At 46.5% G+C, this 15,646-nt stretch overlaps 1 protein-coding gene across 3 annotated transcripts in view; it reads right to left on the bottom strand.

Annotated features, from left to right (window-relative positions):
- Window positions 1–10,652: 10,652 nt before the first annotated feature.
- The window catches only part of ALDH18A1 (aldehyde dehydrogenase 18 family member A1), a 38,442-nt gene continuing 33,448 nt past the window's right edge, over window positions 10,653–15,646 (bottom strand). For all 3 annotated transcript variants that reach the window (XM_031461474.2, XM_031461473.2, XM_064488292.1), the window contains 3 exons: window positions 15,116–15,302; window positions 13,999–14,094; window positions 10,653–11,680 (listed from right to left, as the gene is read on the bottom strand). In XM_031461474.2, the coding sequence (XP_031317334.1) occupies window positions 11,499–11,680; window positions 13,999–14,094; window positions 15,116–15,302 (465 nt within the window). In that variant the 3' untranslated portion in view covers window positions 10,653–11,498. The remainder of the gene's footprint in view (window positions 11,681–13,998; window positions 14,095–15,115; window positions 15,303–15,646) is intronic.

The following is a 15,646-nucleotide window of genomic DNA, read 5'->3' on the forward strand; positions in this document are numbered from 1 at the left end:
ACGCACACACAGACACACACACACAGACACAGCTTGTGATATACTTTTTGAAGGGACCTCGTTTCTTGTCCTAGAGTTTCCCACTGTCAGAATGTTGCTGGTTGCCTCTCCACAGTATCACTTAACATGAACCTTGTATCTCCTACAAACTGGTTAGATTGAACGACTTGATGAGGTTCAAGTTCTTTGCAGTTGTTGTCATTTTGTTGTTGTTGAGAGTGCTTCATAGGTAGCTTTTTGTATTTCCATCAGGAGACATATAATGCCCTGTTATCTTTCTTTTTTTGACATTAGCAGCCATTGGTGGTCACTGCCTAGATCTCTTATTTCATCGAGTTGCAAAAATGTTGATATGCTAACCTCATTTTTTAGCTTCATTTCTTCTTCATTTATTAGCCAGCATAATTCTATAAAGAAAAACTTCCCTTCACCAACTACTTGGCTATCCTGACACACAGTTGGAAAAAGAAATGGCAGAATAAATACTGTTTCTTTCCATTTATTTACCACTTTCAGAATAATAGGCTGATTCCCTAGTATCCTCCAAAAGTTGACAAATAAGTTTTTTTTAAAAGTGCTACTACAAATTCATGAGTTTCAACATATTTGAGGAGCCTGAGTTCAATGAAGTTATCATTCTTACTGATGATCCCATCATGGGCAATGGGCTTGTGGGAGCCTCCAATCTGCTCCTGATCCCTCCTGGCCCGACTCCAGGGGTGTTCAATAGATTATTTTCTGTGGACTCAACTTCTGGGATAATGGCTAAGGTCCTTCTTAGCCCTGCCCCTCAGACCAGAGGAAGAGATGGCCTGCCTTTGGCCTCACATATCATATATGTTAAGACACAATGTGTTTTTTTCTTCTTTTTGGATCCCATGGGAAAATTTTCTGAAAAGTGATCGGTTGAGTCAAAAGGGAGGGGACATGTGTAGGCCCATCTGGTCCTCTCAGGCTGAAGCTGCTGGTGAGTGGGGTGTGGGTGGGGAAGGAGAGGACAGACTCGCCGCTTCTGCCCTGGGAAACCAGGGAGAGAGTGCCTGCTTCAGTGTACAGGGTCCTGATAGCCAAGGGTGACCTTCCTCAGTTGCTACATCTGTGACCACGCCCCTTGGCGACAGCTGATTAATCACAGTGCAGACACCTTGCCTCAAATCAACCCAAACAGTTGCCTAGACAGAACTCATTACCTGGTAACTACCCTCCTGCCCACACCTCCTTCCCTACTCCCTGCTCCTTGGCTGGGATGGTGTAGTATTTATTGAGAGGCACCCAGAACTTACAAGTAGGGTGTCGGGGAAGGAGAACCTGCCCGCCCTAACTCTATTCCGGGACTGGGTGTATCCAGCCACCACCCAGGAGTCGTGGGGCTCAGGCTGGTTTCTGCCCTGCCCTGTCCCAGCGCATCTGTGCTACATGTGACTCAGGCATCCAGATGGCAGGAACAACCCAAGGAGGACCTGGTTCCTTTAACTTCCACATCTCAAAGAATGCGAGGGAAGAAAGGCCTGGCTGGGAGCATGGGACACTGGTAGGTGTAGCTTGATTTATAGCTTTTAAACATTTAGACATACGGCACATGGGGCAATATTTGCACTTTTGCAAATATCAGGACAGCACTGGTCCTTCTGGCTTGGAAATTCCAAGTCAGTGTTTGGATCTTCTAAGTAAGGAGATCTAGGCTTTCTAGTCTAGTCTAGTCTAGTCCCTTGCCCATTTTTCCTTTTCCTTTCTCAGTCATCACGGAGAACAGACTGTCTATGGCATTACTGAATTCTGAGCATGCTTAGAATTTGGCTTGGGGCTGTTGCTTTTCATTTAAAGTTGGTGGAAACCTGGAGAAGCATCTTGGGCTCACCATGGCTCTCTCTTCTCTAAGAAGGGTCCTGATAGCCAAGGGTGACCTTCCTCAATTGCTACATCTGTGTGACCCTGCCCCTGGCCATAGCTGATTAATCACAGTACAGGCACCTTGTCCGAACTCTCTCATCTGAGAACTCTGCATCTCAGAGATGCAGAGGCCAAGCATTTCTGAAACGGTCACATCAATGGCATGAGGCCCATGGATGCTGGCTGCAGACGTGTCTGGTGTCCTGATTCCTTCCCTGTCCAAATCTTTGTTCACCTTTTTCTTCAGTTAGGTGACACACTCAAAAGCCCTCAAAATATTACTTTTTATATTAGTTTGAGCTAACCTGTCTCAGCTTCTATTGCCTTATGCACACATATCAATAGACAAAAACCCTTAACTAAAACTATTTTTAGAAGGACCTCTGGATGAGGAGTCAAAGTCCTTAGACTTATCCCTTTCCCTCTGGCATCCCCATCCTGGTCACTGTATCTTTAAATCCCAGGCTTATTTTTCTCTGCCTATAATCAGAGCTGAAGCTGAAATAAAATAACCATGATGATGATGATGATAAAAAATAGTATCTATCATTCTTCTGAGCACTTTTTATGCCAGGAATTATGTTAAGTGCTTTACATAAATTATTTTGTTTCATAATCCTTAGTAACAATCCTGGGTTTGTTAGGATGCTTTGACTCTACATAAGAGAAATCTCAAACTCACAATAGCTTAATCTTAAGGTAATTAATTACTTTATGTGTAACAGGAAGTCTGTAGCAAGGGCAATTTCAGAGTTGGTTAAATCAGAGGCGTGATGATGTCATCAGGGACATCATCAGTTGGCTTTTTGCTCAGTTGGCTTGGAGCTCCAGGCCAGCACCTCTCATGATGATAAAACAGCTGCTGAATTTCTAGGCACCCAATTGAACATGACAATGTTTAGCAGAGGGACTCTTCCTTGTATCTCTTTTATTAAAAAAATCAAGCCTTTTCCAGCAAAGAAGGGAGGAAACTGTTAGGCAGTTAACCAGGTGTCTGCGACAAGCCTGTGAGACACATAGGAGAGGCAAAGTGACTTGCCCAAGGTCAAACAACCAGCTAATGGGAGGTGTGGGATCTGAACCCAGAATTTTGTCTCTAAAACCTGCTCTCTTCCCCTACACTTGGAAGGCAGTTAGTCCTCACCAGAGTCTTTTGCTTTTGAAAGACTCAAGTGTCCACAACTATCCTGGTTGTTTTGAGATGAACTGGTGTAGCCAGTCACATTCCAGAGACCAAGCAACACAGCAAACACATCTAGCTAGCCCAACACCTTGTTCAATCTCTTCCTCCACAGCTCACTCAATTTTCTTTGGCTGTGATGGAGAGGAAATTTAGAACAATGTAAATTCAGCAAACGGCAGCAGCTTTCAGCCCCAGATTTCTGACTTTCTGAGTGAGCCTTAAAAGTGAACAAATATCCCCTCTTCCATGTCCTTTCATTGCTCCTCCTATTCTCGTATTGTCTCCCATGGAGAATTCCTTCTCCCCAGCTTCAGTCATTTGTTCTGGTGGGCACTGTCAATGACAGTACCAAGGGGTGACATCAAAGTAGCTGACAAATGTGAAAGCACAGACACCAACCAATCAGGAGGGTCACTTGAAGCAGTGGTAAAGCAGGGTCCTGGAAGGCCCTGGCTGGGTCAGCAATGAACTCTTCAGTTGTTGGATCACGGGGGAGCCCAGGTTTGCCGGGGAGGGCCACATGGCCATGAGGTGGAGCACAAGGAATTCAGGAGGCTTGGGCCGGTAGGTATTAACTAACTGGTAAGGAAATTTTTCATTTAGTGAGTTTTTAATTTCAGACATTGCTTTTATCAGTTCTAGAATGTCTGAGTCTTTTATCTAGATCTCATTTCTGCTGAGATTCTTTATCTTTTCATATATCGTCTTCTTTCCCTGTATTTTCTGTAACGTGTTTATAATATTTACTATAAAGTCTTTGCCTGCAAACTCAAATATCAGGATCATCTGTGGGTATGTTTCCATTCCTTGCCTTTCCTCTATATTGTAAGTCGTACCTCCCTGCTCTTCGCATGTCTCGTATTTGCATAACAGAACAACAGAGGTTGCAGATATTTTCCTCCAGTGATGATTCTCTTTTTCATGTGTTAGCAGACAGGGTGAGGGACTGATCATCTCACTCCAGTCAGGAATTCCGCTGTGGTGTGGCTGGGCTGCAGTCGTATCAGTCTCAGTCCGACTCTGGGTCATCTTGTTCCTTGGAGGGAACACACTCAAGCTTTGACTAACAACCTGGCATGTCTCTGTCTTCACAACTCTGAAAGCCTCAGGAGGATTCAGTTCTGTTCTTAGGTGCTCAGGCTCTTTGTGTGGGCAAGAGTGCCCACACAGTTTCAAAGTTTAGCCAACGTCTTGAAAGGACACCCATCATGTTTGATGCAGTCTTCTTTTAACAGGATTTTGTTTCCTACCTCCTGCAAGTCTGTGGGAAATTTCCCTTTGCTATGAGACACTTCTAGCCCAGCCTCTCCTGCTGCATCCCATAATTCAGCAGATGTTGCATGGGGACAACTGGCCATGAGTTTCGAGCTCCTCTAGATTCCAGTGTTATGCCAGACCACATAGATCATCAAAAGCTCTGCCGGTTTCTCTTTGTTCCAGTAAAGACCTTATGCCTGGGCCAAGCTCTGTCCTAGGTTTGGCAAACAACCCCAGGGAAGAAAATGGTCAGAGATTATCAGCTCGTTTAGGAAAGGCTCTTTTCTCTCCAGAATGTTAATTTATTAGTCTTTGTTTAATTTTAATTTATTAGTCTAGTTATTTCAAGAGGAACACTGGGTTGTCACTACTTACTACATCCTACCAGAAAAGGAAGTCGTACGAAATGATCTCAAGATTTAACCACAGAATGGTCATATAGGTATATATGGTGGAATCAATCCAGACCATGCCCTGGCCCCTCCTCTACATCTCCACTACAGAGAGGGCAGGTGGCCCAAGGAGACCAACCAGAGCCCTTCCGCACTGGAATTGGGAGCCAAGAGTTCTTCTATTTTTGCAGTGGGTGGGAGATGAGACAAAACTATGAGATTAAGTATGGAAGTTTCCACTGGCTACGCCCCATGCTCATGGAAGAGGCCAGCCTCCAGTAGGAGGAAATGATACCCCGCATAGGAAGGAGAAGCCCAGGAGTGCGAGGGGATGCCGGGACCCCTGATTCCAGTCACTCACGCTTGCTGTGGTTTGCTTACGTGAGCCAGCAATTTCTGTTTTCGCCTGAGCTACTTCCAGTCTCTTTAGAGGGTGGGCCAGCTCTATTTTTTTCTTTTTGCCCTTGGGCTTTATGATACACCCTGTGTCCATATAATACAATGTATTTTCCTTCTTAAGCAAGGTGGAGGGGGTTTATGTTACCTGTAATTCAGAGTCTTAACTAAGACTGCTTCTTTAATGACAGGCAGGTTTAGAAGGGCCTGGTGAAAGGGATCTCCCTCAGCGCACAGAACGAAGAGATGGAAGATGGGTGGTGATACTGCTAAGACCTCATCTTTGCAGCATGAATCCTCACCCCAAAGAGTGGCTGCTTCTAGATTCTGGACACCCAACCCACCATGGAAGGAACTTCAGACTTGCCCAAGAAGTTATCCAAATCTGTCTGCCAAAGCCACACCCTTTTACTTTCATCAAACTGGGAAACCATGTTCTCTCCTTCAACAATAAGCAAAGATGGGAGGGGATGGAAAAAGAGGAAGATTCCTGTGTTTGCGTATTTTACTTACTCCTGGGCTCCCGACTTGCAGATGAGCCTGAAGTTTACACCAGAAGGTAAACAAGATAGCTATTTGGACATCACACACCACTTTGCCAGTTTCCGTTCCCTTGAATTATTTACCGCCTAATTGCACTGAAACAGAATCTGGCAACACAGAGTCAGAGATGTAGCCTTATTTGTGAGTTAGAGAAGGAAAACTAGAGTTCAGCGCAGGACCTGGAGCAGAAACACTTCATGGCCTCTGACGTTCTCTTGCTTTGGGAGGGTAGTGAGCAGGGGTGAGACCAGCCCAGCGACAGACAGACAGAGCCACGGGCTGGAGGAGCCCTAGAGCTGACTAGTTCTACAGGGCAGAGGCAGGGTTCCAGTCTGGATTTAGCCCTGAGCCTTAATTTATGGTCTGCAAAAGACAGACTGCAAAGGGGGATGAGACAGGATGGAAAAATAAGCATCTGTAGATTTAAAAGACTGCTATCATATTGACACAACATTGTAAAATGATTATAAATCAATAAAAAATGTTAAAAAAATAAAAGACTGCTATCACAAATTTTATTTTCACCGTTATACCACTAATTTCCCACAGGAAAAAATATTAGTAGCTATGAAAACAAGAAAAATATTCTAAAAATATTTCAAGTAGTAAAATAGAAACTCTGGAAAACAAAAGTATAATGACAAGTAAAACTATTAGTCTCACTACTTAGTAAGAATCCCCTCATATTTTGATACACTTTCTTCCAGTCTTTCTTCTATGTATATATATATACATTATAATTGGGAAATTTTAATTACACTGTTTAAAGCCAAGTTTTTTCTTCAACATTTTGCAGTAAGTCTCTGCCCCATGTTAATAAATACTCTTTAAAACCAAAGTTTTTCATGACTGTTTTCAAATAGTTCACTGTAAAGAAATACATACTTCAAATATTATTAATTAAGGTTCAATGATTCAGTTCGATTTCACATTAAAATCTAATTAGGGCACTGCAAAGGATGCTGAAACATCTTAAGAGTCACAGACTAGATAGAGAGGATCAGGAACAGACCTGGAAGCAATCCTTCTTTACCAGGACAATTTCAGGCTGCACAGTGATCCCACTACTGGCCCATGAACAGAAAGTGAGAGAAAGGAAGCGATGGATAGAGGTCAAGGTGAGGGGTGTGTGTGAGCACTCATGTGAGGATGTAGAAGTGGGGAGCAGACCCTAGAAAACTCATGACCCCAAACATTGAATTTATTAATAACTGATTTTATGCTATTCCATATGCTATGGTGGCCTCAAAACTATAAGCCAAGTGCCACCTTTATATTCATATTTCCTTCCAGTCTTTTTTCTAAGCATAGTTTTATTTCCTTTATGTAGTTGAAGTCTATAGTATGAATATTTTTATTACCTGTGGGTTTTTCTTCATTTATACAAACTCAGTCTCTAGGTTTGATCATATAAGCTTAGGATAGAGGAAAAGGAACTGTGTATCAATAGAAAAAAACAATTGATCCATTTACTAGTTACGGTCCTATTTACATCATCAATTTCAACACATGTCAACATGATTTTGAAATTTGCAACAAAAATCGTCCACTTCTTACAGGTAACTTTTGGGATGGGGAACGAAGGCAGAGGTAGACATACAATGGGAAAAAGCTGATGCTTCCTCTTCTTCATAGGCAACTAGGGGGAAGGCAGGGGGTCAGTAAAGGCATGTTTAGGGGAAAGTTGGAGAAGCATCCACACCTGCTCATTGTATCAAGTGTCCAGGGACTTTCTAAATAATTCAGGTGCAGTCAGCTCTCTCCAGGGGCAGGTGTTGAGGAGAGTTTCCAGACAAGCATCTCCTCTTGCAAAACTGGAGCAGACCTAGGATCTGATTACTTGAAAAGGGGTCCAGTTAGTAGCCATGGCAACCTCCTTCTTCTGCCTTACAACTTGCCTTGGCCTCAGGTACAACAGCTTCTGGAAAAACACAACTGCGACAGCCCACTGTGGTGGATACAAGTTTTGAAGCCCAGCTGACTGGGTTCTAATCTAGGTTCTGCCCCTTCCTAACTGTGAACTGGGTGATTTACTCTACCTTCTCTGATTCCCAGTTTCTGTACCTCTAAAATAGGGATGACCATTCCCTCATTCAGATTGTTATGGCATCACATGTAAGGCTCCCACTGTAGTGCCTGGTACATAGTAGATATCTCCTAAGAGTGTCCCACCTCATTGACTAGGAAGAGATGTTTGGACCTTAAAGAGCAGTGTCCAGAACTAAGTGAAAGCTATTCTTTAGAAGAAAACTGGTAACAAAGCTAACAGTTATTGAAGGTTTACCACAGGCTGGATATTGTGCTGAGTGCTTTACATATAATCTCACAAAACCCATTTATGCAAAAATGTTATCAAAGTTCTGAGAGATGACACCTTCCCCACATCAAACAGTTAGCAGGTGGTGGGACCAACGTGCAAACCCTATTCCGCCTCTTATCCCAAAAGAGCCCATGCTCTGACCTTCTAGGCCAACAGGTCTCTGGAAGTTATTTTACTGTGCCAGCATTTCATCTCCTGGTGAACAGTCTGGAGATGCTGGAGTGCAGCCTGCCTGAACTTGGACAGACCTCCTTAGATCTGTGGGGCCTGACTGCCCTCTAGTGTCAGAGGAGTTTTAGGGCCAGACAGAATCAAGAGAGTTGCTTTTTTTCTGTGGTAGCGAACCCTCAGATCTGTCTAGTTCGGTGTCCTCCTATTGGCCAAAGGGTTTCTCCTAGGAATGGGGGTAAAAGAGGTGGTAGAGACTGGGAGTTAAGGAGAACTATCTGGGGGTAGAGCAGTAATGCTCAGGTTAAGTTCTGAACTATTGGGTGGGGGAATGCCTCTTATTCCCAGCACAGGGCACGGAATCGGTGCTCACGGAATACTGAATGAAGTTTTACATCTCATTCTCTCTAAAAGGGGAGTGCTGGCTGCTAGAAGAATAGTTATAAAGGTCTTCACTAATTTTTACCAGAAGCACAAGCAGAAAAGACGCTGTAACATTAACCCACCTTCCACTCCAGCAGACTCCAAGGCATGTTCATGTGCGCGGCCAGGTGAGGACAATGACAGCCCTCAGCTGCGAGGCATTGAGCGAAGAGATACTCACACCAGTGTCCCGAGCGGTCCGCAGATCTCAGGAGTCCCCTCCACCTCCACAACTCTGCCGGGTAGTCCATGTGACGAGGTGGTCAGTGAGCACCTGTGTGCACAGCTCCTGGCTGGATAGTGGGGAATTCAAAGACAGGCTTACCAGGTGGCTTATCAGGCCCCAGTCACGTGACTACCACTAAAACTAGTGAGATGGGGGAGATCAGCATCCCTCCCCTTGTCGCAGAGACTGAGCAGGGTTACTGCAAAATGGGGGAGAGATGGTTCCGTAAAACAAGGGCTACAGAGCAAACACCACCTATTATAATCTAGTCCTTGGCTGTCCAATTTTCTTTCTATATAAATAATTTTGTAAACGCCCTCATAATGTATGAATATACTGTATTACTCAGACATTATTCTTTACTTTTTATTATCACCGTCATTTCTAAGCAATAAAAAACCTAAACCCAAGTAAACTTGGCTTGACAAATAAAGACATTTGTTGAGGGCCATTTTCCCCCTCGGTGGGGAGGTGGGATCTTCAGGATTGGTTGGTTCAGCAGCCTCTGTTGGCAGGAATTGGTAGCCAGGAAAGGGAAGTAGTAGGGCAGGACCACAGGAAGGATTTCAGACCAAAAACCCCCCTTCCTATGGTGATGACAGGCCAGTAAGTCTCAGAAGACTGCCTGGATAGGGGTCCTTGTGAGGCTACAGCTGCCTCCTGGCCCTTTTGGGAATCTCTTCACTTTTGGTGGACAAAGGAAGCATCTGATGGCCTCCGATCTCTGCAGAAATGGACAAAGGCTGAGTTGGCTGGCTACATGGGGGGAAGGGTTTGTTGGATAACTAAGCTTTACCTGTATTTCCTGCATTGAATCCATCCCAACCCCAAGCCCTAGGAAGGATGGCTCCTGGAGAGGCTACACTGCATTGCTGTCTGGGATGCACTATCTTCCTGTTTACCCACATGAACTTTGGCCCCAAATTGGTATATTCCCTGCTCCCCAAACCGTTTCATCCCCGCCTCTGACTCTTGCTCCATCAGTCAGTCACCTGCCCCAATGCTCTGTCCTCTCCTTATGCCTACGATTCATCTTTCTCAGGGCCCAGCTCCAGGGCTGCCTCCTCAGTGGTCTTCCTCAAGGGCTCAGCCTTCTTGGGTCACTATTTTCGTTCCATGGGCATTGGTTATCTGGTTGGGAGCTGATTGTGGTATTTGCTGTGCAGTTTCAGGCAGCACTTTGTTTATTGCCTTTTCAGGCAAGCAATGCAGAACTCCCCACTCAGAGGGAGGGCAGGCAGGGTAACTTGGCCGACCATGTAAGGGTCTGGATGAGAGGTAGTCTGGAGCCAGCCTGGGAACATGTTCCGCATGACACCACCGTTCTTGTGCTCATAAAACATCCTCAGAGGAAAAGAAGAAACATGTAAGCAAGTGCTTACTTCTTTGGGAGGGCCCCCATGAGACAAGAAATCTTTCAACTGCAGACTATCGGGCACCAGGGGCCTTAAGAAAAGCAGCCGGATATGGTTGGGGGAAGGAGCTGGAGCTGGCAGGATCATCTGAAGGGAACTAAGGACGCCAGCAGGGATCACAGCTGTCCCAGCGGATGCCGCGTGGACCCAGCACAGGAGCGCACGCTCGTGTCACACACACCCACTAACTGCAGACCACCACCTTGTTTTCAGTCCTGAAGATCGTGGGGCTTCATCTCACATTTTCCTTTCCTCTCAGTCCGAGTGCTCCCCTGGGGATCTCCTGTGCTGCTTCCACCGACACAGGAGGCAGACAGCCTCCCTCCCCAGCCAACTTCAGAGAAGAGACTGCCTAAGAGTGGGGTGTGAGGGCCACAAAAAGGGAAAAGGAGGAGGGTAACAACAAGGGAGGAAGAAAACTTTACTCATGCACACAGGCTTTTTCCTAAGAACTTTATTTCTCAAAAAGAGGGGAAGAATCCAAAGTATTAAAATAATCCTGTAATTTTTGTTTTGCAGGGAAAGGATAGGATGACGAAATAATTCATACAAAAATTTCAAGCACAATGGCTGTGGGTACTTCATCCTGAAACTCGCACCTCTTGTCCACAGTTCCGGGTTCCAACCTCGTCACGGGTAGTACCAAATTCCTGGATCTGGAGAAGCTGTTAGCAACTGAAATGTTTATTTATATTTACTCCACAAATAAATACAGAAGGTCAATCTTCCCAGTGTGAACAATTCAGTCCATTTTTGTGATCGTTTCTGAAGAGAATGCTGAAAAGAAGAGCTGCCCCTCTTCTAAGTTCCAAACCTTTCCTTTTCAAAGGTGACTAAGAGTGTGAAAGAAATGAAATGTGGAAAGACTTATTTGGTACGATGGGCTCTTGTCACAACCAAACATCAAGGGAGACTACCTCATTGAGGCGATAAAAGGTAAAAAGCGACCATGATTTCTCCGTTGCCTTTTATGTGGGGAAACTGCACCTTTCTGTTTCTATCACTGAAGAGAACTGAACTATGTGAAGCAAAGTCTCTATCCACAGCAATTATTTTTTAACTTGAAAAGAAAAGAATAGGAAAAAAAAAAAAGAAAGGGTGAGTGGGAACCGAAGCCATAGCCCAGGCCGATGTGGCCACACAGCCCAGGAGCGTCGAGGTGCACTTTCCTACCGGCAGACCCTTCCAGGAAGTGGGAGACAAGACATGGCTCCTCCAGAGACTCTCAAGGTGAGCTGAACTGTGAAGACCCTTTGGAATACTCCTGGCTCTCCGCTGAGTGCTCTCAGTTGGTATTTCTCTGAGGAACAGGGAGGTTCTCGTGAAGATACTTCAAGCTTCCGTGCTCTGAGAAGTCTGAGACCACGTGGTCCTGCCCTCGCAGCAGCCACTTGGTAGTTAGCAGTCCCTCGAGTCCCACTGGGCCCCGGGCATGGATTCGCGATGTGCTGATTCCCACCTCAGCTCCTGCGGAAAAGCACGGTGAGGACGTGGCTTCCCCAGCCCCTGCTTCCTGTCTGCCCATCAGGACTGCAGCTCCTTCTTCTCTCCCTGCCCGCTCCTCCCCGGGTGAGCTGGACTTCACTGTCTCCAGAAACATGTTCTCTGGTCACTATAAGTCACGATCAGTCCCCTTCTTCTAATGAAACACAGTGTGTTGGCCTCTCTTTTGACAATACTTGAAGTGTTACCTCCGATGTCTGTCTTGTGTACCCTCACCTGATATCTGGGTATGTTTTGAGGTGTAAACAGTATAGAGGTTTCATCTTTCCAAGAGTCCCTTAAACCCTAGACAGTAAGGGACATGCTCCAGGCATTCCCCAGAACACTGAGCTCCTAGGTGCACTCATTAGACACTGAATTAGGTACTGACTACACAGAAGGGTGCTGTTCACTTCCCTCCCTCTTGCTTCTGCTGCAGACACAGGGCCTCGGGAGCTTCCTGAGCCTCGCCTGGTGTGCTGCACCACGTGCAGTGGAGGCAGGGTTCCCTTGTTCACCACAACTTCACTGAGCAGGTACTGGGCTAGGCCCTGGGGATGAAGTGGCAGATGATGGATGCAATTCGTGGAGCTTGTGTCCTTGTGGGCAAGGTAGCCAAAGAACAGTTCAACAAATAATTGTGTGTGGTGATGAGATGCAATGAAAAGCGCCAGGACAGAGAATGTGTGGGCAGAGGGAGGCTCCCTGACGAGGTGCCTTTCGCTGAAACCTGGACAAGGAGAAAGGGCCGGCCAGGGCAGGAGCAGTGGAGAGGTGCTGCGGGCAGGGAAGATCAGGGCACAGACTCTCGTGGGACTGTGCTTGGGGTCATGGTTGGCAAGGAGAGTCTTCAACTACTGTCTTCAAATTCTGGTTTAATAATGTGAAACCACACGACTCTGGGCACGCTGCCTAACCATCTCTTGCTTCAGTTTTTCCACTCGGAAAAGCAGGAAAATAATAGAGTCCATTATGTGGAACTAAGTGAGATAATGCGTGTGATGCACTCAGCACAGTGCTGGGAATAGAGTGAGTGCTCAATAAATACTGTCACCATTATTAATGCATTTCACAGGAATTTAACTCAACCAGAGCCTGAGCTTCTGCTCTGAGTGGGTGATGAGAAGACAACGAGTGGTCTTTGCCCCTCCCCCTCCTCGGACTTCCACTAAAAGCTGGGCACTTCAGCCCCTGCGAGTATGCTGCTACTTCCTCCTCAAAAACGCGGGATACGAAGATCAGTGCAAGTGATGTGATAATTAAGTCAAAATCCCAACTTAACAGAAAGGGAACTAAAAATAAAGTGTCCAATGACTAAGAATAACTGAGCAAAGTTCCCCTTTGATAACCTTAAACAATTCACTGAGAACTAGTTCTCTAGGCAGATCATTGATTCAAAAGTTCAGAGGGATTAAAATATTTTAAGTAGTTGAAATAATTCTCAGACCTGCCATAATCACCTTTTTGGAGCTCTGCATAATGGCACCCCGGAAAACCAGAGACTGTCTAAAGAATCCTTGTATTACTAGGGGGTGGAGGTTTTTTCTTTTAATGGAGGTACTGGGGATCGAACCCATGACCTCATGCATGGTAAGCATGTGCTCTACCACTGAGCTATACCCCAGCCCTGCCAGGGGATGGAGATTTTATCACTAATAATGGAAAGGGCGAAGGGTGTCTTTCTGAAGGTTTTTATTTCAAAGTCTGCTTCAGAGGTCAACCTTGAACCTCTGGGCTGACATGTTTGTTTCTGACGCTGACACTCTAACCAGCATAGGTATTAACGCCTTCTTTTGTCCTGTTTGGACAAAACAGGGGGAACTCCTAGCTCTGAGGCAATCTGGCTGTGTCTCTCTGAAGGAGTAAGCCTGCAGCGGCAGTGCTCTCATGGGACCTTGGCATGCACACCTGTCACAACCCCCGCATGTAGACATGCTGTGGTCTGTTATACATGGTGGGAGCCAGCCAGGCTCCGGACTCGCACAGGCTTGGGTCTGAACGCCCGCTGCGTGACTTTGGGCAAGTTGCTTCATTTCTTTGAATCTCAGTTTCCTCAAGCATGAAAAAGGAAACACAAGTACTACCTTCTCAACCTGAGAAATGCCTAGGACACAGGACTCCTATCAGCTCACAGCAGCTGTAATTCCTCCCTCTCATGCACCCACCTCCTACGGTCTGTCTCCATTATCTGGATCACACCTGTGACTGAGAGGGGAGGTGTCTCCTCCACCCTCACCATGCTCCTTGGGTCACACAGTGAGTCCCAAGGGACTCCTTTCTTCCACAGCCAGACTCCTTCTTACCCAGTCCGAAGCGGTAGCCATCAGAGAAGCGAGTGCTGGCGTTCCAGAACACGCAGGCACTATCTACGTGCTGGAGGAAGAACTCTGCTGTCTTCTCTGCAGGATAAAAGGAAGAAATTGAGTCAGGATGGGCCATGGAGAATACCCTGCTTCCAGCCACTCAACGGGGCCTGACGAGGGCAGGGACCAGGCCCCTGAGGTGCTTCCCTGAGTATTAAACACAGAGACTTGTGAAAAATCTAAAAAAGAAGGCAAACCTGCTTCATCAGTCATGCTGTCAAAGAAGCAGCTACCTGGGAAAGACTGGGTTGGAATCCAGATCTCCCTGCAGACTGCCATGGCCTGGCTACACTATCTATACGTTCTGAGCCAAATGCCTAAGTCTTAAGTCCAACTCCACACCCACCAGCCGTGACTGCGGGTGGGTTTCTGGACCTCTCTGCACCTGAGTACAATGGGGACTGACAATTACACCCAGCTCACGGGCTTGCGGAGAGGATAAACGAACTGACAGCCACGGGGCCCTCACCCAGAGCCTAGCAGATGGCTAGTGCTCAGGAACTGTTAGCTGTTACTAGCATTATAAGATACTATAATATGCTGTGATTCCCCTGACTGGCAGTTCCCTGATGGCCACACTGGTCCTTTACCACTGGGCCTCTGGTGCCTGACCCCCAGGTGTGTCTCTTGGTGCACCCCTGTGGAGGGAAATGAGTGACTGTGTGGAGTTGGTTTTGCTCTAAACTAGTCAGTTCTGCGCTTAGCCTCCTGAACCTTGGTTTCCTCAGCTGTAAAATGGGTTTACTGCAACAGCCTGGAAAGACAGTTGCATGGATTAAATGGCAAGGCCTCTGATACAGAGTCAGCCGTGTTTAAAGGGGAGCTAATTACCTCTTTCCTGCTTCCTCCCACAGGAAAGGCCACTGTGACAACATAACGAGGTAACAGATGTAAAAGCACCCAGCAAACCAGCAAATGCCACCAACACCAGACATCATCATCATCCACCCCGATCATGTTTTTCTGCAGGCCAAGAGGGGCCGAGGGGAGCAGGGCCACCTGGGAGATCGAGGCATACAAGGCAGGCACGGTGCGCCGGAGGCCTCTGCACACTGACCATTCTCTGTGACGATGACGTCCGTGTGGGAGCTGCCATACTTGTGGATGTGGTCGATGGCCTCTTGCACGCTGTCCACCACTTCAATGCACAGTTCCAGGTCCCCGTACTCCGTTCGGAGGGACTTCACTTCGGAAGGGCTGAAGGTCAGATAGGAGGCAAACTTGGGGCCTGCATGAATCTTCACCTGGAACAGGGCAAGTCCAGAGGCAACAACGTAAACAGCAGAAATAAGCAAGCACACGCCCCTCCCTCTGGGATCCAACAGCAAGATGAGCCTGAAGACGATGAGCTCAGGGGTTCCTCTCACCTGGAAACTAAGCTCGTCCCTGCTTCCTTTTAGAGGCAGGCTCCCACCCTCAGGATGCTCTGCTTTGGAAAATGCTGGCGGCCACTTGCCAGCAACGGGCCCCCAGTAAAGCTGGGAGCAGGGATTTAAGCAGGAAGCCTTTGAATGTGAAGAATGTGCAAGGCATTTAATGGGATATCGACATAAGCCCTTGACTACTGGCATTTACTAAAAAGAACACG

This window comes from Camelus dromedarius, chromosome 8 (assembly GCF_036321535.1).
Source record: "Camelus dromedarius isolate mCamDro1 chromosome 8, mCamDro1.pat, whole genome shotgun sequence".
In the NCBI taxonomy this organism is placed as follows: domain Eukaryota; kingdom Metazoa; phylum Chordata; class Mammalia; order Artiodactyla; family Camelidae; genus Camelus; species Camelus dromedarius.